Source organism: Spermophilus citellus, assembly GCF_964194105.1.
Source record: "Spermophilus citellus genome assembly, chromosome: 6".
NCBI classification, from domain to species: domain Eukaryota; kingdom Metazoa; phylum Chordata; class Mammalia; order Rodentia; family Sciuridae; genus Spermophilus; species Spermophilus citellus.
Window position 1 is genome coordinate 157,071,183 of NC_138187.1, and position 24,363 is coordinate 157,095,545.

The 24,363-nt window shown below is 33.6% G+C and overlaps 1 protein-coding gene across 6 annotated transcripts in view; it reads left to right on the top strand.

The window, feature by feature from the left end:
- COP1 (COP1 E3 ubiquitin ligase) overlaps nucleotides 1-24,363 on the top strand; it is a 177,817-nt gene that overhangs the window by 121,429 nt on the left and 32,025 nt on the right. For 5 of the 6 annotated variants that reach the window (XM_081299558.1, XM_081299561.1, XM_081299559.1 and 2 more), the window contains 3 exons: nucleotides 1,638-1,755; nucleotides 4,531-4,655; nucleotides 5,718-5,878. In XM_081299558.1, coding sequence (XP_081155684.1) covers nucleotides 1,638-1,755; nucleotides 4,531-4,655; nucleotides 5,718-5,878 — 404 coding nt within the window. Of the gene's footprint in view, nucleotides 1-1,637; nucleotides 1,756-4,530; nucleotides 4,656-5,717; nucleotides 5,879-12,367; nucleotides 14,134-24,363 lie in introns of those variants that run through there. The other variant, XM_081299560.1, reaches the window with a different exon arrangement.

The window sequence follows — 24,363 nt, forward strand, 5'->3', positions numbered from 1 at the left end:
TTTCTGCTTTGATCTTAATCACTTTCTTACACCAATTTTGGGAATGACTTGTTTTTTTAGTTCCTTGAGATGTGATTATAGGTTGAGATCTTTTTGCTTTTTTGATGTAGATGTTGAGTGCTGTATACTCACCTTTAACATTGCTTTTCCTATATCCAGTAGGTTTAGGTGTACTGTGTTTCCATTTTTATGAAAATTTTAAATTTATTTTTTTGTCTTTATACATTTTTTTAAGGAATAAGTTGTTTAGTTTCTGTGTAATTGTATAGTTTCCAAAGTTTGGTTTTATCATGCTGCAGTGGGAAAAAATACTTGATATGAATTTTGTTCTTGATGCTTGTTGGTATACAGTGACAACTATGTAGTGAAGGATTAGGTATTTATTCCAGCCTTTATCATATGGCTTTGCTTTTACTTGTTCTTCCAGAGAGTCTATGTAGGTTGCTTATTTTCTTTGAGCTTGTAAGCAGTGCTGCTATTTCAGCACTAGAAAGTGCCCTAAGCCCAAGATTATTTAAATTTGCAGTATAAGTATTGTTGAGAACTGGGGGAGTTCTTTAAAAGGGTAGCTCACCTGCAATCACTGATCTGTGATCAGGTGTCACATGGTTCTGCCCGGCAATGAGCATCACTGCTCAGTTCTTCTATGAAATGAGTTGGCATCTGCTTCCCTCATATTACCCAAGTGTATGCCCTCATCTTACCCAAGTGTATGATGACTCCATCTATGTTGTGCTGCCTGGGGTTGGGACTGGGATAGGGTAGTCAGTCCCCTGGCCTACCAACATAATAATGCTGGGTTATATCTAGAATCCATAGCCTACCAAGATCAGCACAGCACTAGGGCAGGATGTAGGCCTATATTATTTATGCCCTGTCTGCTGCTCCGGTATGCACATATGGCCTGAAAGTGTTATAACCAGCCACAGATGATGCTAGCCTGAACACAGGTGCACCTAGTTGTCTCCAGAGGTTTCCACTTGACACCACGGTAGATTCAGAGGCTCTGTCTGCAGGACAATAGCCATTGGGATCCACGCAGTATTGGATTTAGTTTGCCTAACACTGAATTCGAAGGCAAAGTCTGTGATTACTTTGTCCTACCTGCAGAGGCTGAAGACTTATTCCATGTTGTACTGTCCAAAATTGGGGAAGGATTGGTGGAAGCCACCAGGCTAATTCAGGTCCAAAGCCCATAGGCACTGCCCTGGAGGCAAGAGCTGTAGGGTTGTGTCCAGTACTGGATTATATCATGGTGGGCCTGTGTTCTTAGACTTGGACCCTGTTTCTTCATTCTCCCCTCCCCCACTCCCAAGTAAGAGGCTTCACTCCATACTATGTTGTTTGGAGTTGGGAGAGAAGTTCCTGGGTAGCTCTTTTCTTCAGTGCATTTTATTTATTTTTTATTAGTTTACTAAAACAGGTACTGTGATTTCTCACCTGACCTGGTTTCCTTAACTCTTGTAAAAGTCGTTCCTACCTAAGCAGCTATTCAAATTGATGTTTCTATGGGACAGGGTGTGTTAGGGGTCACATTATCTGTGGAACATTTGATGATAAAAACCAAATCCACTTAAAATTAGCTTTGTTTTCCATTTCTGTATTTACTAACTTTACTGCATTTTGTTTTGTTTTAGATCACTGTGTCCACTACTATGATCTTCGTAACACTAAACAGCCAATCATGGTATTCAAAGGACACCGAAAAGCAGTCTCCTATGCAAAGTTTGTGAGTGGTGAGGAAATTGTCTCTGCGTGAGTATTACTCTCCCCTGAGGGTGAGCTTAATACTGAGCTCTGTCATCATTTGCCAATTCATAAAATAACTATAGTTGTATGTAAAGAATAACATTGGGTTATATGCACTTTTTCTTAAGTAATAGATTTCTATATCTTACCCATTTAAAATACACATATATTCTGATCTGTATTGCTCATTTTTATGTTATTTGTGAATAAAATTTATAAATTCTAGTTTTTAATGTAACCCTGAATCTAGTACTCCTAAGTTTAGTGGCATTTGAACTTTTAAATTGGGTTTCAGTTATTAATTCTCCTGAAGAAGAAAACAACCTAGTCAATGCAATAGAATGAAAAGAATTTTATTAAAGTCAACTAATATGCTATTATATGTTTACTTAAAGTATAATAGTAGCATATTTGGGGTTTTAAATAAATTGTTGACTTTTACACTAACACTGACCTCTCTGATTTCATAGTGGGTTTTAATTATATTTTTTGTTTTGTTTTGGGTTGGGTTTTTTGGGGGGTGGGGGGATGCTGGGGATTGAACTTAGGGGCATTTGACCACTGAGCCACATCCCAGTCCTATGTTGTATTTTATTTAGAGACAGGGTCTCACAAAGTTGCTTGTTGCCTCACTTCTGCTGAGGATGACTTTGAACTCATGATCCTCCTGCATCAGCCTCCTGAGCTGCTGGGATTATAGGCTTGCATCACCGCGTCTGGCTTAAATATGTTTTAAAAAGAACTTTTCTAAGTTTAACTACTTATACCTAATAAATCCTTTGAAAAGGCTTCTGAGCTAGAAAATAATAATATAAACTTTCAGTTGTCTTTTTCATTTGTTTAAAGGTAATAGGATTTCAATGAGGTAAATAGCATTCAGTTGTCAAAATATATAAACTAACATAGTTTTATTCTCATAATATGAGAACTAACTGAAATAGTCCACTAACATAGGCAGTCACATTTTTGGTTATCCATTTTGTAATTCTGTAGTTTCTTCATTTTTCCCATTCTTAATTTTTTCGTTTTATATCTAAGCTTTCATCTCAAGCTTAATGATATATTTTTTATTTTTTGTTTAGTTTCTGATCTTTCTCAGGAAATTATTAATGCCAGTGCCTTATATATGATTTCCTACCACATCTACCTCCACACTTGTTGCTCTAAATAAGAACTTGGTAATTTGAATTGAGTAACAAAATGGGAAACAAGCTTTCAATGAGAACTAACGTGGGTAATTAGTTCACAAATATTAAATTAGGTGGCAGTCAGTCAGAAATATCCCATCTTTAAGAGAAAATATAATGGACAATGAATAATTTAAATATTACTCAGATTTCAATGTAGATGATAGTTTATATGGCAAAATTTTTTTCTTTGATTTCAGATTTATTCCTTTTTTAAAAATTTCAAATTTGTAAATGTTTAACCAATTAGTTGCCTAATTTTGAATTATGTGTGTACTTAAGTACAAATTGGAATTATGTGTGTACTTAAGCATAAATTGGAAATCTTAGTTGACCTTTTTAATATATATTTTCACCAGTCTTTTTCCCTTTTTAATTTTAATACATCACAATGATTTTTTTCCCCCTTGGATGAATTTGAACCTTGGAAATACCCAGAACAAATTTAACAAGTGTATTTGGAAATAGTAATGTTAACATTAAAATGTATTTTAAAATAGCAGCATAAAGGGATATTCGGAGCAACATTGTTGAGCAAAACAAATTAAAACAAATATCTAAAAATAGATGTTATGTTGAAAACATGACAGGCAATGGAAAAATATTTTAAAAGTTAGAAATTCAGCTTCTGCAATCAGTTTAATTCTTGGCTATCCTGTTTATTCACCGTGGCACTTTGAAAACATACTAACTCTTCTAAACTTGTTTCCCTTGTCTCCTCTGTGGAGCTAATAGTAGTACCTAGGTTGTGAATCTTTAAGTGATCTATGAAAAATCTTTAGAACGATGAGTCTTTGAGTAAGAAATAAAATGTTGTATTGTTCAGTCATTACAGAAAAATATAAAACAAGCTATGAAGTAAGGGAAAGCAGTTTCCAAAGTTATATGTATAGTGAGAGCCAATTTTTATAACAGAAATTCGGAGAAAAACAAAACATGATTTTTTTAAAGTCCAAGATTATATGATGATTACCAATGATTTTTATACAAAATTATTTTTTGGTAAATAACTGCATTTGCATATTCTTTCAGCAAGATAAACTGATCAACTTGATGTAGAAAAGCAAGATCTACTTTATGTAGATCTTTTAACCATATCCCTTTTCTGTAGGGATAACTAAACTTAGAAAGTAGTTTGTGTTCCTTATACCTATATAATTCAACAGTTGAAAAATAAATCAAATCAAGAACAACAAATATCTCCCTAAAGTTGAACACATCTTCCAGTAGAGCACTGTTATTGTTTGATTGGTAGTCATATGGTGCTGTTGACACCATTGGAATTTATTGATCACTTCCTACATACGAAAAGTGCTATTATTTAATTTTCTCAGTAATTCGTTAGATTTATTTTAATTCTATAAAGTAATAATCACTATATTCATATTTAACTGATGAAAATCTGAGTCCAGTGAGGTTTCATAACTTGCCCAAGGTTAAAAGCAAATTAATAGCAGATTGGACATTGTTACTTAGACATCTTAGCTCCAGAGTCTGCTTTCTGAACCACAATACTGGATTGCCTATAATTAGTAGGGGATGTGCTTAATGCCATGAAATCTTAAATATCTTCCAACTTTTGTGTTTATCTCAGCTCAACAGACAGCCAGCTAAAACTGTGGAATGTGGGGAAACCATACTGTCTACGTTCCTTCAAGGGTCACATCAATGAAAAGAACTTTGTAGGCCTCGCTTCCAATGGAGATTACATAGCTTGTGGTAAGTGACACCAGCTTTCAGGGAACTTTTTAGCAGATATCTGTCACTGTAGTTTAGGAGAAGTGGTCTATAGAAGGCAGCAGCATAGTTCTGAGCTTAGTTCTATGAATTTTTCTGAAAGAGCACTAGTCCTTTCATTTCTCATTGAGTACAAACCCTGAATACGTGATACAGCATGACATTTTAAACTGTTTCATTTAGTTATTTTCCAGTGTAGCATAACTTGTATAGCTATTCTATAGAAGACAAAAAATCTTAATTACTAAAAATAATTGAGACAAATATTTGTCTTAAGATTGATATTCAGTTTCTTCTATCTAGTGTTCTCTTTAGTAAGTGGTCTGCTTGGGTAACGTTGATCTATTATTCTAGGTCTTTTATTGTTGATAACTTTTATAAGTTTAAATCAGAACAAGAAAAATCAAATTTTATATTACTCAAATGTTCTAATATATCTAATGAGCTTTCATCAGTACTTTTAAGTGACTTAACCTTGATTCAATAAATTTTATTCTCTCTACTTGTATAAACTAAGAAAGTAAATATCCAGCACAGTTATCCAGCCTTGATAGATTGTTCAAAAAAGTATACTTTCCTAATAGAATAATGTGATTATTCGGAAATGGGAAATAAATTTTATAGGTTATTTACATTTGTCTCAATTTCCATATGGTAATCTGGTCCAAATGTAAATTAAGATTCTTATAACTAATTTCTGGTTCTGTTGTTGATGCTATCAGTGTTTTATATATAATTTATATATTATATAATTATATATAAGTGTTTTATATATATATGACAAATTCAACTTTAGAAGTATCAATATTGTTAAATTATATAACATTGATCATTTCTTTAGATTATTAGTAAACCATGGCTCTTGTCCAAGAATGCTTTTTTCAACTGATTTCCAATTAATTCTGTGATCTATTCTTTCAAATTTGACCATAAAAGATTATTGGTCTCTGAGTTAAACTTTGGCTGGTAATTACTATTTAACTGTGATATTCTAATTCCAAGTTCTCCAATTCTAAAAAATTGTTTTTTATTTTTTATTTTCAGGAAGTGAGAATAACTCTCTCTACCTGTACTATAAAGGACTTTCTAAGACTTTGTTAACTTTTAAGTTTGATACAGTCAAAAGTGTTCTGGACAAAGACCGAAAAGAAGATGATACAAATGAATTTGTTAGTGCTGTGTGCTGGAGGGCACTACCAGATGGGGTAAGTTTTCATAGCAGTTTTTTTTTTTTTTAAACCTTGGTATCTCATGTAATGTTTTATGTATACACAGGATTTTAAAATTTTTTAAAATATAAATTGATATATGTATTTTCTTTTTTGCTTGGTATTTGCTTGGTTTGTTTGGAATGTCACAATATAACAATGTCATATTGACCTAATATCCCTTCTATGCATCAAAATATCTTATGCATATTTATATTACAAGCACTATCACATTGTCTGCATCTCTTCTATATGACAGGAAATTCCTCCGAGTACCCACGGTGTCACATTTTCCTTAATGATCACATGCAGTATATACTCAGTAAGCATTCAGCTGAGGTTGTATTTTAACAATAGGAAAAGCATTTGATGTAGGTAATAGAGTGGCCTATATGTGTATGTGATTAACTGTTACATGCCTAGTAGATATTATACATATACACACATGTAGACCACTCTGGATTCTCTAGAATTGCTCTCAAAAAATGCACTTATGTAAGATTATTTAAATATATTCAATTTGTTGACAAGAAAATTATAGTAGGTTGTAAAAAAAATGTTTCTTTTTTTTCGGTTTTCACTTATTCCTGTATTATATGAATAAATAATTATTTACTATCATGATTTATTATATTCTATAGCCATTCATTAGATTATCTTCTTAAAAATAGTTTTTTAGGTGCTTAGTTGGTTGTTGGGTTTCTGTTGTTATTCTTGTTTTTGTGCTGGACATTGAACTCAGAGCCTCACACAGCCTGAGCATGTACCACTTAGTATTCTGTGTTCATAAAGTCTATAGCATTATAGAGTAGTGTTCTAGGACTTTACATTCACTCACCACTCTCAGAACAAATTCCATTCCTGCCAGTTTTCATGTAAAAGTGTACCATTTTTTTAAATCTTGTATTCTGTAATTTTTACTCTGCCTTTTCTATGTTTAGAAGAATGAGTATATACCATTGTGTTCTGTTTGTCTACAATAGCCAGGACAGTAACGTACTATACAGATTTGTAACCTAGAAGCAATAGCCTATAACATTCAGCTTAGGTGTATAGAAGGCTATGCCATCTGGATTTGTTGAAGCACAGTCTATGAGGTTTGCATAAATTGCTAACAAGGCATTTCTTGGCATACATCCTGGTTGTTAAACAGTACCTTCAAACAAGATTCTGTATTTTAAAAACAGAATCTTGTTTGAAGGTAATGGAAAAGAAATCAGATCAGAAGAATCATAAGATTAGGACTGCTGTTCCCCTGTAAGCATTTGATGATTTTGGTGGGGTGGCTGGAATCACTTATGGCAGCTTTACAGGGTCACAGAAATTGGAGTGCACTGTCATTATGAGTGACTATCATCATTTTAGGTCCCCACAGTAATATAGTCTAGGATAAACCAATAGAAGATAAGCTTTTATATTGATTGTAATTCACCTTCATATCATATCAGTCCCTGAAAATTAATTGAGGTGACCCTGCTAGTGTTCACAGTATATAAACTTAAATTCCTTCTGAAAGAAGGTAACATTAGCAGGTTTTTCCTTCATTTTTTCAGTTTTGCAATTATAGTAACTAAAGCACAATAAAAAGTTAGTAATAAAATCCAGCATAGCAACATACAACAGAAACAGATTCATAACATAACTCTTAGATATAAGATTTACCAGACATAGCTTGAAAGTAGCCATGCTTACAAGATGAAAGACAAGATTGAAAGTTTTATTTGAGAATTGGAAACTATTTTAAAAATGAAAACCTTAAAGCTGAAAAAATTACTATTACCAAAAAGAATAACTCAGGATTTGTTGAATGTAAATAAAGTAGAAAAAAAGAATTAACTGGTATATAAGTTAGGAGAAGGAAACATGAGAAGAGAAAAATTATTTTAAAAATATATAAAAGAGGGCTGGGGATGTGGCTCAAGCAGTAGTGCGCTCGCCTGGCATGCGTGCGGCCCGGGTTCGATCCTCAGCACCACATACCAACAAAGATGTTGTGTCCACCGAGAACTAAAAAATAAATATTAGAAATTCTCTCTCTCTCTCTCTCTCACTCTCTCTCCTCTCTCACTCTCTCTTTAGAAAAAAAAAATATATATATATATAAAAGAAATAGGGAATAAAGTAAGAACATTTAACATGTTTAACAGGCAATCTAAAAGGAGAGCAAAAATTGGAAGGGATTATTATTGAGAACTTTACAGAGTTGACAAAAGACATCAAGGCAGAGAGAGATTCACTAGACCTTTCAACTACAGAGAATATATAATGAAAAAAAATATATATATATATAAAATGAAATATATATGGGCTTGTCTTGGATCTTATCTTGGGTCTGCCTTCTCATAACATCATTTCCTTGGAAATATATTAAGACAAACACAAAATATTATGGGTAAATTCCTTTATATCTCTTAAGGTTAATACTAAAACCCTTTCTGGTGTTGCATCTGGACTGGGAGAACTGTAAGTTGGTGTAATACCTTTGAACAGTATGAGACTGATAGAAAACCAAGGCACATCTGTATTGAGGTCAGCTGCATGCATCTCTGTCTCTGGTGTCAGTGGATACTCTTAGTATGGGCGGAGGAGAAATCTAAGAGGCTATTCATGTGAGTGATTATTTGGCCTCCCCATCAGTTTGAAGATATTTGTGCAGACTGAATTTCCTATTCTCTATTCTTGAAAACCAAGTAATATAGTGCTAGATTAAAGCCAGTTGTGTCTGATCCACCTTGGCATAATATGATAAAACTGCTAAAAATAAGGAAAATACAAGGAAGGTTTTTTCCATCCTTTAAGTTATGTCTCTTCTTATTATTGACAAATAATTATGCATGTTTACGGGGTATAGTTTGATATTTTAACATATAAAATGATTAAATAACATCAATTAATGAAGCTGTCACCTAAAATGTTCATTTCTTGGGGTGAGACCATTTCAGATCTGTTCTGTTAACAATTTTGCAGTATACATTATGTTATTACTATCTACAGGCATCACATTGTGTGTAGTAGATCTCAGAAACATTCTTCCTATCTGAAATTTTGTACCCTTTGGCCAGTCTCCCTTCTTCCCAGCCTCTGATAAACGCCATTGTACTCTTCTTCTATGAATTTAATCTTTTTAGATTACACACAGAAATGAGATCATGTAGTATTTGTCTTTCTGTGTGTGGCTCATTTCACTTAGCATAATATCCAGCAAGTTCATCCATGTTGTTGAAAGGATTTTATCCCTTTTTTCATGACTGAATAGTACTATTCACACCACATTTTCTTTATCTACTCATCTATTGATTATTACCTAGGTTGATTTCATATTTGGCTATTGTGATTAATGATGCAACAAATATGAAAGTGCAGATGTCCAATGTACAAATTTCAGTTCATTTGGATATATGGGATTGCTGGAACATATAGTAGTTCTACAATTGGATTTTTTTTATAAACCTCCATATAGTTTTCCACAATGGCTGGACTAATTTACCCTTCTCACCAACAGTGTTTACAAGGGTTTTCTTTTCTTCACATCCTTGCTAATACTTAACCTTTCTTCTTTTTGATGGTTGAAATCCTGACAGATGTGAGATAACCTCATTGTGGTTTTAATTTGCAAAGTCCTAATAATCATTTTGAACATTCTTTTCATACACAACTTGTTTCTATTGAGAAATGTCTGTTCAGGTCCTTTGCTCATTTTTATATTGGATTGTTTCTTGCTGTTTTATTGCTTTTGCATGATTGTCTCATTGCTTTGTTGTTATGTAGAAGCTTTTTACTTTGGTCCACTTCTATTTATCTGTTTTTGCTTTTGTAACCTCTGCTTTTGAGTTCATGTTCAAAAAATTATTGCCCATGCCAATATTATAAAACTTTTCTCAATTTGTTTCTTGTTGCTTTACTCTTACATTTAAGTACTCAAAATATTTTGAGTTTTGTGTGTGTTGTGGTCCTTTGTGTAAGAGTCCATTTTCCTCCTTCTCTATGTGGATATTCAGTTTTCTTAACATTACTTTATTGAAGAAGCTGTGTCCCCTCTTTCCCCCAAAAGAGGGATATTTAAGGAAAAAAAAAAAGACAGTATTGATAGCTAAACTAACAGCCAACTTCTCAGTGAACAAAACATCAGAATCAAATATTCAGCATATGAAGTAAAATACCTGCCACCCTACATCTAGTGAATATCTCTCAAGCAAAGTGAAAATAAATATTTTTAGATGTATAAATCTGAAGTTTTGCCATCAGCTGACCTATACTAATGAAAACTTTAAAAGATATTCTTTAAGGTAAAAGGAAAAACATCCCAGCTAAAAGTGATATCTTTTGTATTAACATTATTTAGAGGCTGAAGTTAGGTAAAAGATCTCCTGTGCGGCATGATTCTTGTTTGAAACCACTGGAATGAAATAGAAAGTGTTTCAAGTGTACAAATGAGCATCTTTGTTTCAAAGTGATCATGTGTATGTAAACGGTCAGCATATTTTTGTTGCAAGTATCCTCATGCTTATACTGTCAGCTCCGTACCACATGTATCATATATATTTACTAGTCACCAATTCATAATGGGTAGCTAATGGTTAAAGCGAGTACTTATAAAAGACATTTAAGACTCCCTAGCTCCTTTAAAGTAGCCCCCCAAAATGTATACTCTATCCTCAGGAAAAGCATTGAACATTTCCTCTTGTGGCTTGAGACATCAGGAATCACGGCTGCAGAGTAAGAATGGTCAGGATATCAATTTCTCTCATTTCCCTCCTTTGAAACTAAGGGCAGCAATACTTGGCTTAGAAACCTATCATCTATGTTATCACCTATTCTGTGAAAAGTTATGTCTGTTTTAGATGAGAGCACCCATGTCTTATGTCATATAATGAAATGTATTCTTCCTATTCTTATTCTAATGAATAAATCTTTTTGTGTATAATAAAACACTTAACCATGAAGCATTTTAAATTTTGTGTTAAGATCTTCTTTACCTGATTTTCTCATGATTCCTATCCTTTAAAATTATTTGTTGAATGAAGTAGTCCTGATATTGGGTTCACATGCTGTTGCTTGGGTCTCCTACTAACCTATAGCCTCCTTATAAAAAGCCATCATAATCTCAAGATTTCCTACTTGCCCACTCTGAGACCTTGCCCAAGGTCCTAACCACACTGATTACATATAGATATGTACTCCTCTGTAAAGTGCTGAGGATAATAGCAGCTTTTCTCTTTTTGGTTGTCAGAACAATAAGATGACGTAATGCATAGACAGGGCTTAGAACAGTCTCTAGCACACAGTAAGAAGTACCAAACTCTTTGCTATTGACATCATTCATTTTTAAATTACCCCTACCATTACATGGCTTGTGCACATATAATGTGAAATTAATTTAAGTTTTGGAATGAATGATACAACCTTTCAGACTTGGCTTTTATCTTGTTTGTTGCATGATTAACTGATAGTTATTTAAACCAAAGAAATGCTAAAATATAGATAGAAGATAGTTTTCATAACTAATAGATTTGAAACTCAGTGGTAAATTTTGAGACTATATAAATTTTAAGAAAACTAATTTTCCTGACAAGAACCATTAGTTATATAATTTTTTCAAAATTACTGCTTTTCCAATTGGAATATACTCTACCATATTTTGCCCATTTTTGAAAGTGACAGAAATGTTTAAACATGCAACTGTAGGGGAAATGTCATTTGTTATTGGCTTAATGTTTTTGTTAGAGTTACAGTATGTTCTTCCTTCTCTTACCTGTATTGCACTAAAGACCTATCAATTTTTTCTAATTCATTTAAGTTTTACCTGGAAAATAGGCATCCTTTCCTGATTTATTAGTAAACACTTTTTTGTAAAAAAACACCAGATTGCTTTAAACTAGGGAAGTAAAGCAAGTTCTAGGATTCATACATTACAATTAAAGTGCAGAAGAGATCTCTAGAATAAAACTTATTTATACCAGTGGTTCTCAAACCTGATTGATCATCCGTATCACCTGGGAATCTTTAAAAATCAGTTAACAAAATATATGAATATATATTTCAGGGAGAAAAGGAGAAGGGCAAGGATCTGTGTTTTGGAAAGTTTCATAAATGTCCTTGGGAAATTATATGAACAGGCAAGTTTGAGAAAGATGAATCATGCTCCCACTCGAAGAAGGTTATATTACACATAGCAGCCAGGAGACCTAAATGGTTCTCAGGCATCTGCAAGCAGGAACAATTGTATTATATTCCTGAGTCTGTTAGATATTGCTACACCCTCATCCACTTAAGCAGACACAAAACCAAAAAATAAAACAGGACCTTTTTCTTTTCTTCAATTAAAAAATAATTATTATCTTTAAATTACGTGGACTTCTCACACTTGCAAGCTATTTCTTATCCAGAATTCCTTAGTAAACACTGGAATAGACAAGAGAGGAGTTTCTTTCTTCAACTGTTTCTCTTTTTCCTTTTATTTTTCCTCTCCTTTCTTCTTTTCTCTAGCTGGATGGTTTGTAACACTTTAGAAAATTTTCCTGACTGGAAGAGGGCCAATCTGAATGAACTCTTATCTGTCTTGGGAGAGGAAGGAAAGAAGATTCTGAGCATGGACCCTGACTTCCAGGAAGACTGTGGCTCCCATCTTCTCCTAAATGCCCCACTCTTCTTTCCCAGTGTCCAGATTAGAGAAGGGCAGGAAAGGAAAAAAGGGAGGAGGCAAGCAGGTGGTGGAAAACTGAGGCAACCCTATTAGTTACTTCTTTCTTAAAGTAAATTTACACAAAGTATAAATATTCCATATCTTTAATGTCCACTATTGTGTGGATAGCTTCCAGGAAAATATTTGTTGCATTAGATATTTCATAGTGAATGTTGTAATTAAGTCAACAAAATATGATTTATAGAGCTTGCTAGTTGACATTTTAAATATTTCATTGTTATTTTTATACTTACTGTAATGGAACTTGACTTATTAGAATGATTCTTACATATTTTTCTCATAAATCCTTTTTAAAAAATAGTATATCTTCTAGATATGCCAATTTTGAAGCATAGAATTGACACAGATCTTTAAGTTGTTTGCTTTTTGTTGTTGTTGTTCTGCCTTTTTGAGAGAAAAAAGAAATATTGATCGGAGAATGCATTCTAATTATGCCATTAGCCTGAACCTTCGTTGTTACACACCATGCCTAAAAGCATCCAAAATACTTCGAAATTTCAGTTTGGTTTCTGTGTGTTTATATTTTGACAGTTCCTACCAAATTTCCATAGTAGTAATAGAGGGAAAGAAAGTGGATATCAAATATCATTTATTTGAACATTAAGGTTTTTAATTAATACTGTTTGAATTTGTTAACTATGCTGAAGTGTACATAATGGGAAAACGTGATTTTTTTCTAAATGAATAAAAATGTATTTCATCAATAACACAGAATTAAACAAGCAAAAATATATTTTTGGCCTAAAAAGTAGATGGCAACTTTAAAAGTGTTTCCTTCTTATTTTACCTTATATTCTATTTGGGTGAAAGAAAGATACTTTTGTATTTTACTGGTACAGTCTCACATTAACCGTTATTGTTCTCAGGACACTTTACTGTATGGATGTGACATCACCCTGAGTTGCAGAGTGAAACTGTTAAGTCTGAATACATGTGAGTGAATAGTTAGGAAGATATATGCCTCACTTCTTTTAGTGCTGTGTTTCTTTCTAGTTGATAAGTGTTAGTTACTTTTTTAAAATAAGCATGAGGTTTTGTTTAGTTGTATCAGCATTTGCATTTGAATTATGCCACTTCTCACTATGCTTACTAAGTTATACAAGTTGTAATCAGAAGAATGAAAACAAATCTAAGTAACCACAAGCTTCCTCCTCAGCCTTCAGTATTTGAGCCATATAAATGATATTAATTCAACAGACTCTTCTTTATCCCTCTATCATTTGTGCCTCAAAGTTACATTTTCCCACATAATAAAGAACTTTTAGAATATAAAGAATAAAGAAAATTAACTTGTAATTCTATCACTTGAACATAACTGTAGTTGGTGTTTAGATGTTTGTCCCTCTTGTTTTTAGACTACCTTTTAAAAATCAGTTTTACAGCATAGGTATATTTCTGATGTAAAATTCTATAAGTGGGAAAAAAATCTGGATCAGAGGATCCAAAACTATTATAACTCTTGATATCTGTTTGTTATGTTTGTTATTTTGATATGTAGAAAATAAGTTTCCAATTTTGTTAACCATGCCAGCATTTGTTATGGGGGAAGGGGGAGAGAGTGAGATAAAGGGATAAGAATATTTGTGTATATATATTTCTATTTACATGTAGTTCTGTTGCTTGCTATGGATCCTTGGAAAAGTTTTTTATCCTGAGTTTACTTCTTCATTTCTAAAGTCAGTACTTAGAAGTACTCTTAAGTACTTCTAATAGTTAATTGAGAAATAAATGACATCATGCATTTGAAACATTTATACATAATATGTTTTCAATAAATGGTAGTTGCTACAGTATATAAGAATTAAGAAATTAATATATATCCTGTCTTCATCTTGCTTGGTATTTTATATAAGTTATTCAGACTTATTCCTGGTATTTCTAGCCAGAAGGAACTGTGTGCACATAGATTTTGAGAATGTGAAAAAGTAAAGAGTATGTTTGGAGCTGCTAAGATGTAGCTGGACAGGTGAGAGATGAAACTCACTAATTAGGGATTAATTAACTAATTAGGGATTCATCTATGAGTAGATTCATAGATTCATTTGCTCAATAAGAATTTCTGAAAATAATCAAGGAAACTTCAATTTCTCTTAGAAAATTTTCTTTAGGAAACTTAGCCTATCTTGTCAGCATCAGGAAATTTTCCATTTTTAGGTGAGTTATGCTCAACTGACAGAGGGGTTCCTTCCTTAGGTTAAATAACATTGTGGAATAGGAGACAATACTTCTACCAGAAATGAGTTCAAGAGATGAATTAAGAGTTCAGGAGATGATCAGTTGGAGAAATTTTAAAGAATCCTTCTATATTTTGATTAAGGTAGACTATAATAGACGGGAACTTCTTTGAGAGTTTTACTTTGGTCTAAGAATTTGGGAGATGTGTTTGAAAGAAAGGATTCCCTTTCTAGTAAAAGGGACGATGACTCCAGGTTTATAGCGTTGATTAGCTTTTCTGATTTTAGGTTACTTCACATATCTGGTTCTCATTTCTCTTTTTTCTAACTTGAAGGAATTATATACTGGATTTTTGTTGCTAGTGGTGTCTTGTAAAATCAATGGTGCTTGTAAGAAAACTACACTGGTTATCAGTAAGTCATTTAACAAGTCAAACCTAATTTTACCCTGTGCTTAACAAACTCACCCAATTGTTGTCTGAGAAGTTCTTTGATTTGTATTTATCCTCCTCTTAATTCATCTCCTAAACTCATTTACAATAAAATATCCTCTACCCAAAAATGGAACCCTATGGTGTGGGGAGTGGTCTGATGGCCAGCAGTGTCTCATTAGAGGATTCTTCCTACCTAGGGAAATCCAAGCCACCCTAAAACTTAAAATCTCAAATAATTAGTGAATAACAAAACACAAATACTCAGAAATATATTTACAAAAGAAGAAGCCCCTGATAGATCTACTTCACATGGGTTCTGGAACTAGACAAAGAAAAAATGGCTCTGATGGTTTGTTTAAGAGAGTACATCAAAGGCAGGGATAAGGTTTCAAGGGCAGAGTCTTGCTTTGTGATATCTTACAGTCAGTAAGTTGACTGACATCTTGGCAGGTCACACCCTCTCAGGTGCTGTGTGGGCCATGGCAGGGTGGGATAGAGATTCACATTGTCCCTGGGCAGTTGACCAGAGGAAATGTCCACTGGTCATTCCCAGACGCCAGATGTCTGACCACCGGGCTTCCATGCATGGTGACCCACATGCAACCCATGGACAGCTCCTAACAGAACCCCTTTGTCAGTTGAACATAACTCACCTCAGATTAGAAACCTTCTTGAAGTTGACAAGATGGGCTAAAAGTTTCCTAACTGAAATTTTCTAAAAGAAATTGAAATTCTCATTGAGCAAAGTAAGAGAAACATAATTTATTTGTAAAATCTCACTAATATATGTTTTGAATCTTTTCTTCCCAAGCTCTTTACTATTTTATTCTTTAATGTTTTGGTTACTGTAATTAGTGCATTAACTTTAGGAGCTTATTTATACTATTACCATATGTTCAGATAGACTTTTATTTGAGTTTATAGTGTATCTTAACACCTGCTCACATGTTCTTCTAATGAAAGACTTCTGTCCTAATCACCTAATATTTCAAAGGATTATGTGAAATGGAAAAAATAAAAAATAGACTAATGGGATTTTCTAAAGTTTCGATGACACATCTTAACTATCTGTAAAGTGAAAGCAGTGGTACAGAAGCTCCCATATTTCCAAATGTAGTCTTTAAATATTTGCATAAGTTAGCCCCCTTCCCATTGCTCTTTTAACAATGAAACAGAATAAATAGTAATTCTCGTGCTTTATACTAGCACTGAATTCATTGATGTGATTGACTAGTTTTCCAGAACCAGCCCATTTCTTAAAGCTTCTTATTAAGTCAAATGTGGACATTAGTTAAATTAGCAATTATCTCATTTGATTACTGTTTATGATCCTTTGGGGGCTCTTTGAAAAAAATCTTTGGGACTTCTTTGAAAAAATTCTTAACTTGGAGTTCACAGAACTCCTGCCTTACAAGGCATTTTTTTGTTACACTGAAGTCATGAAAAAGTTTGTCATTCCCACGTAATTGTTTTTTAGGAAGAGAGTTTTAAAAATGGGTAAGCATTATAACTAAAATTCAGTGCTCAAAATTTGTCTATATTGACAGATTGGCCACAATTAAATTGTACTAAAATACCAATTACCAAAACTTAAAAGTGTTATTTTTCTGCCCTCATTTTTAAGTTTGTTAATATTTATATAGTTGGCAGACTTTAAGTGAAATAAATAAAAAGCTACAGAATTGTATAGATGACTCTTTGTTTTAATCCTTTCATTCTTTTTGTCTGTTGCATCCAAATCAGATTACTATTACCTGTTATTCTGTAGTCTAAAAGCAAGAAGGAGCAGGAGGGATTTTGTAACCTTTAACATCTCACTTTGCTTCACTAGACACACTGTCTAATAGAGTTGTTCTAAAACTCAGATTTTTAGCTGTGAACAAACATTTTAACCTACTTAATGTCATTTTCACAAAAGGTACATGTGTCGTATTCAGAACAGACAGTTGTAGAGAAGGATTCTACATTTGTTAATGCATAGTTAAGAGAAAATAACTTCATAAAAGTTTCTATTAATGCACACATAATCTCACAAATAGAAATCAAGACCAGGTAAATAAGATTATAGAGACATCTTTTTTTTCTTTAATCATTTAAGCATATTAAGTGTTTATGAAAAGAAAATTTGAATTATATATATATATATAGTTATATTTAAAAGTGAGATTGTGCTCAGAAATATTAATTTCTACCTTAGGACAAATAGAAAAAAAGAACATATTTAACTTTTAACATGAGCTTTATAAGCTTTATAGAAAGTATTGTTGAGATTAAGTATTTCTAATTTGAAATAATAGGAGTGTGACGATAGTTTGTATATGATTTAATTTAATTAATGGATTGGAATATGGATTTGAAGTCCTGGAGATAAGAGATTGTTTTATTAATTTAATCTATTTGCTCTCTCTACCCAGTCACTATTAAAAATATGTATTTTTTTTTATTTAGAGCAAGTTTGATACTGTACAAAATAACATGATTTGCTAGTATACAGGTTTTTTCTTATCTTTATTTTGTTTATTTTTTCGAACCCAGTGCCTCACATGTGTGAGGCAAGCGCTCTGCCACTGAGCTACAATATAAATTTTATCTCACAATTTTTAGGGGAATAGAAGTATTTTTGCTTCTTTTCCTTATAAATATGCATGTGTGTATGTATGCATATATTCGAAACCCATATGAATCCAATAGTTGAAAACAGTAGTATTCAGTGTTGCCAAAACACTTAATTTTTACTATCTAACTTTATTTCCTTCTCTTCATCCTCCATTCTTTTTCTCCTTGAAAATGTTTTAGACATTCTACAGTTAAACATATCATGTGAAAAGAGTGACAGATAATTTCTATTCACTCTAGTGTCGTTTGTTTTAACTCCTTCGGGAGAAAAATCAATAATATCATCTATGTGGGAAGAACATTAATGGTCCAGCATTTGAAATGAAATGTTAATGCACAAAGAGCATCTAACAGATGTCTTTGTCTTTGCATTCCCCTGATTATTACCACTATTTTACCACTCCTTTTAAAACACACATACACACACAGTTGAGAGACATGTAACATGTACTTAAGACATAAACTAACCTTTTAATTTTTAAAAATATTTTTAGTTGTCGATGGACCTTTTATTTATTTATATGCAGTGCTGAGAATCGAACCCAGTGCCTCATGCATGCTAGACAAGCATTCTACCTACCACTGAGCTACAACCCCAAGCCTCCTTTAATTTTGATGTTGACCCATTTCATAAATTTTTAATAACTTTCCCTTGAGGTATCTGTTTAACCTTAGAGTTATTTTGGAATGTGTTGCTTAATATCTGTTTTGGGGGATTCTCCAGATACCTTCATTTTGTTGATTTTTAGTGTTTGTTGTGATCTGAGAAATATATTGTATGGTTTCTAGTCTTTTAAGCTTAATGTTTGTTACAAAGTCTTTAACATGGTCTAGCTTGGTGGATGTTCTATAGGCATTTGAAAAGAATATACTTTTGTTACTTAGACTATACTGTAAATACCAATTACAAGTTGGTTGACAGTGGTTTACAATTTTCTGTTGTCTTACTAGTTTTCTGATTAGATGTTTTATCAGTTAAAAGTTGGGTATTGAAATCTCACAATTAATTTTTCAGTTAATTATTTTTTTCCCACAGTTGATCTAGCTTTTACTTTATTTATTTGTGTTCTATTGTTCAGTGCATTTTTAATTGTTATTGTTACCTAATCATTCACCTGATCTTTTACATGCATCTGACACATGTGAAAGGTATGTTTAAGCCAAATTAGCATTCTACTAATGAGCCAAAGGAGTTGCTGTAGAAATTCAAATAATTCAGACTCTTGTATTGATTTATTATCATGTGGAAAAACCCTGTTTTTCCCCCAGTTTTTATGAAGTACAGTCCTATTTTTGGTATTTCATACATTTAAAATCAAATTTAGTTAACTCAAATTTTAGCCACTGAAGACTAGAGTCTTACAAATGTAAAAATACACACACACACACACACACACATACATATATATACATATATACATACATATATTTTCCCACAAATTTTATCTTTCTATAAATCTTGAATGCATTAAATCCTATGCCTCCTTCCACTATTTGATGGTTTCATCATCCCCTGCCGTTTTTCTTATTAATAGTTCCAGGCTTATACATATTGTTTAAAGCCTATCATTGATGCCCCAGTGATTACAGAATAACATTTAAGCTTTTTTATGTGACCTTTTATGTGCCTTCATCACACTACCACCTACTTCTCCAGCATGGTCATATCTCACTTGCATAGGAACATCTGACACTCTGGCAACATTGAACTGAGTCTATATCTTCAAATACTGTGCTGTTTTATTGTGTTTACATCTTTGTGTCTTTGATCTTACTGCTAACTGTGCCAAGACACCCTTTTTTTTTGCTGATCTTCTTTGTTGCTTATGATGTGCCAAAAGGCTGGTAGCCCTATAAGTACAGTATTGAGTTTTGTAGCCACAGAAATATTTAGTGTGTTCATTAGGTATATGACTACCTTTAGGTTGGCAATTTTGGCCATCGTAGGAATCATTTTATCACTGGGTATAGTGGTGCATGCCAGTAATCCCAGTGACTTCTGGAGGCTGAGATAGGAGGATCACTAGTTCAAGACCAACCTGGGCAACTTAATGAGGACCTTGTCAAAACAAGGATAAAAAATAAAACCCCCAGTTAAAAAAAAAAAATAAAAAGGAAGGGAAGGAGGGAATCATTTATATCACATATCTAATGGGGGTGTCTTTAAAACTTTTGAACACATGCTGACAGGGAAATCCTGCTTAACAGAGCAGCCTGTTATATTTTTCAATAATTCTACCTCTTGCTAAGTTGTCCCAGAAGAATAGGGCTAATCTCTTCTCTCCATTCACCTGGTAAACGTTGTATCCACATAATGGGTAATGTTTGGTAGTTTGTAGTTCCACATGGTCTCAACGTTTTCTGAATTCAATGTTATTGTGATAATTCACTCTTTACCTCTATTTTACTTGAATCCTCTGGGGTATAATGTCAACTTGAAAATTAGCCACTGAAGACTAGAGTCTTACAAATTTGTTTTCAAAATTGTATCATACAAAATTATACTGATTTCAGACATTTTACTATCATGGACTAATTTAGAATATGAGAATAAGATAATGAAAGAAAAGAGAATTTATACATAAACTGTATTTGTATGGGTATTAACCCATACAAATGGTTTCCCATTCTTTCTTATTTTAAATTCTCATAGGTTTTCATTTGTGAAGTTAATTTTTCCACTACATTGCCATTAAGACTATGTAATTCAAATTCTAATATTATAGTATTTTCAAAAATTTATGTAGAATCATAAAAGTTTTTTTTTAAATAAAAATAAGCTTTATATGCACTCATTCTCAACTAAAATCAAAAGCCTCCTAAGGTTAAAAACCCTTGTCTTTTATTTATTGCTATTCTCTGGGCCTTGTATAAGATTTGGTAAATGGGTACTCAGTTTAAAAAATAAAAAAATTTAAGTGAATGAATCTTCTCTACTTCCCTCTCACCTGCCCCCTCACCAAAAGCAAAAATATGCAGATTTCTATTTCCTATTATGCAGTATTTGTAGACAGCTTTCAACATCTAGACTAGTGTTTTTAAAAAATATAGTCTGCTGATGATCTACTTCAGAATTAATAATTATCTGATATACATATTAAAATTCAAATTTCTAAACCCTAAACTTATTAAATCAGAGTTTCTGAAGTTAAAACCAATGGGAGCCGGGTACAGTGGCACATGCCTCAAATACCACCAACTCAGGAGGCTGAGACAGGAGGATCATAAATTTGAGGCCAGCCTCAACATCTTAGTAAGACCCTGTGTCAAAATAAAAAATAAAAAAAAAGAATTGGGAATGTGGCTCAGTGGTAAAGTGCCCCTGGGTTTAAAAAAAAAAAAAATTAAAGGGACCTCCTTTTGATTGTTATTATGGAACTAATAATTCCCTTCTTTTGCTTTATGAAAGTGCCTCAAATTACATGGGAGAAGCAAAGGTCCTGTCCATGTCCATCCAGTCTTGAGCCCATCTGTGAAAATGTACAGGGCCAATAGTGTTCCCATCTGGGAAGAGAAAATGCCAAAGTGTTTCCAACAATGACCTCTACAGGCCTAGTCTTCCTTTCATAGGATTTGCTAGATAATGTCACAGACTCTTCAGAGAACCATATCAATGGGGCTCTCCATGGTCTGTTTATCACATTAAAGATATGAGACCAAATTCAAGAGAGATATCAGATAATTGGCTGGGATTCTTATTCGTCTACTCGGGCAAAAACAAAGGCTGGAAATTCTGGTGCTGTTTGTAGTAAACCAGGATCTGAAAGCTGAGTCAGAGATCTGTTTCCTAAAAGGCACTACATCCTGATATTTAATCAGCCAAGTTCAACCAAACATTTACCAGTGTATTATAAAGGATACAACTCAGGATGGCCACATGGAAGAGATGCATTGTATTAGTGTGCTTTCTGTAGCCGTCACAAAATACATGAGAAAATGAACTTACAGGAGGAAAGATTTGTCTTGGCTCCTGCTTTTAGAGGTTTCAGTCTATGGTTGATTGGCTGCCGTGTTTCTGGTGAGGCAGAACATCATGACAGAAGGGCATAGTGAAGCAGAGCTGTTCACCTTATGACAACTGGGAAGCAAGAGACAGAAAGAGAAGGGTCAGGGAACAAAACATTCCCTTCAAAGGGAGCTGCTTACTTCTTACTATCTTTATCTGCCCCACCTCCTATTAGCCCATTTATTTGTGGAATTATCAATGGGCTAATCCATTGATGAGGATTTTAATAATCATTAACCCTCATAACCCAATCATTTCCCAAAAGCCCCACCTCTGAACACTGCTGTATTGGGGAATCAAGCTTTCAACACATGAGCCTCTGAGAGACATTTCAGACTCTGTGCTCTATCCTGTAACATGCATAGAGCCTCCATGCCCTCTTTGGTTGTGCCACTCTCCCAAAACCCCAATCTGTTCACCAGTGTGGAAGCTCTGTTCACCAGTGTGGAAGTTCCCTGTGTTAGCTCACTTTCTACTACTCTGTAAATATACCTAATAGTTAAATTTAAAAGAGGAAAACCTTATTTGGCTCACAGGTTTAGAGGTTTCAGTCCATGGTTTGTTAGCCCATCACTTTTGGGCTTATGGCAGTGTAGCACATCATGACAGGAACATGTGGTAGAAAAATCTGCTCACCTCACAGCGAAAAAGGACCAGTGTCCTGCATCCCCTTTTAGGCCACACCCCCAGTGACCTAATGCCCTCCCACTAGGCCCCACCTCCAAAAGTTTCCACAGCTGCTGGTAGAACCATGCTGGTGATCAGGCCTTTGACACAAGTCTTTGGAAGACATTTTAGATTAAAACTGTAGCACTTCCTGTGGGAATGTAAACCAGGAAATCATGAATGTGGTTAAAATAAAGCAAGAACAGTTGTATTTGGGTACAGAATAGATTTGTAAGTCAGGAACACAGGCTCGCTTGGTTAGACTAAAAGAAAATGGACTTGGGCTTGTATTAAGTTCAGTAATTGGAAACTGACACAAATAGGAGTGATTGTAAATTCTGCAGTTCAATTGGAATATCCAAGTCAAGAGAGCAAAACTGGTCACTCTTGATATTTCTCAAACCTTACAAGGTAATGTTAGATTCCAGAAAATTGTTCTCCCTGTGTAAACAGTTGCCAATATCATGTCCACGTGGAAATTTACCCCATCAGTAAAATTTCTAAGACTTAGGAAAGGATTTTTCTCTTTTTTAGTAATCTGCAGCCATTTTGATTTTTGTTACCAGTCATCGTATATGTTTTCATCAGCTTTCCATCACTATTCTGAAATACACTAGATAATTAACTTGCAAAGAAAAAAGGCTTATTTAGGCTCACAGTTTTAGAGGTTCCAGTCTGTGACATAGTTAACTGCTTTGGACCTCTTGTGGATGTGTTAGATGGCCATTGTGGAAAGCTTATGATGGAGCAAACTGCCCACCTAATGTCCAAGAAGATAAAAGAGAAAGAGGAAGGGACTGGAGTTCCACTGTGCGCTTCAAGAGACCAGCAGTAAGGACCTCCCTGTAGGCTCCTCCTCCCAAAGATTCCAATTCCTTTCAGCAGTTGCCACCTGGGGGCCAGGCCTCTAACACAAGAGCCTTGGATCAGACAGTCAAGATCCAAACTACAGCAATATGTAATAATATGCTATAAAATAACTTTTTGAGCTTGTTTCTCAATGTGCATTTGCTTAATATTGTTCATTTAACACATTAAATTTTATCTCATTAATTAAATTTTCATAGACCCAAATGACAAAAAAGAAGCACTTGCTCTAAAGCTATAAATATAGCAAGTAAGGTCAATTTAAAACAAGCAGTAGGCTCTTTGGTATTCTATTCTGCATGATAAAAAGAAACTTATTACAAAATGTTATTCTTTTGATTTTTTTTTCTTTTCACATTTGATATATTAGCATCTTTGTTTCCTTCTGCCTTTGTCATTATTAAGTCATTTAAGCCTTAAAGTCTAGAATTATTGCATCTCTGTATTTTCTAATTATTCAACAAATAGCAATAATGCTTTCTTTAAAATATTTCTTTATTTGTTCTTTTTCTTTGCTTTCTCGTCTTCCCATGCATGTTCCTTCCCTCAAATTATTTCCAACCACTTTATGTCCCCTTCAGACTGTCTTTATGTACTCCTACCAAACATCCTTCATCTTTATAGAGAGAAAACATTGCTGTTATATAACTTCATTGACCTCAAGTCATTCAGAAAACTTTCCTTTTTTTGGTGCCCAGGATTGAACCTAGGGCCTTGTGCATTTGAGGCAAGCACTCTACCAACTGAGCTATATCCCCAGCCCCTCTGAAAATTTTGTTGCAAATTCAACATTTGCATGTAACTCTAGGTTGTACACAGGCTGCCATTAAAAATTAGAGGAAATTTTGATAAATGTTATTACACAAGCTTGGCAATTATTTCACCTCTTTCACTTCAGAGAATTTTAACTAATTTTAAAATTAAATTTAAAATGTGTCCACCCTCCTCCTCATTAAATACTGTCCTTTAGAAAACCCAAAACCAATAGAAAAAAATTTTTCAAAGCTCAAATTTCA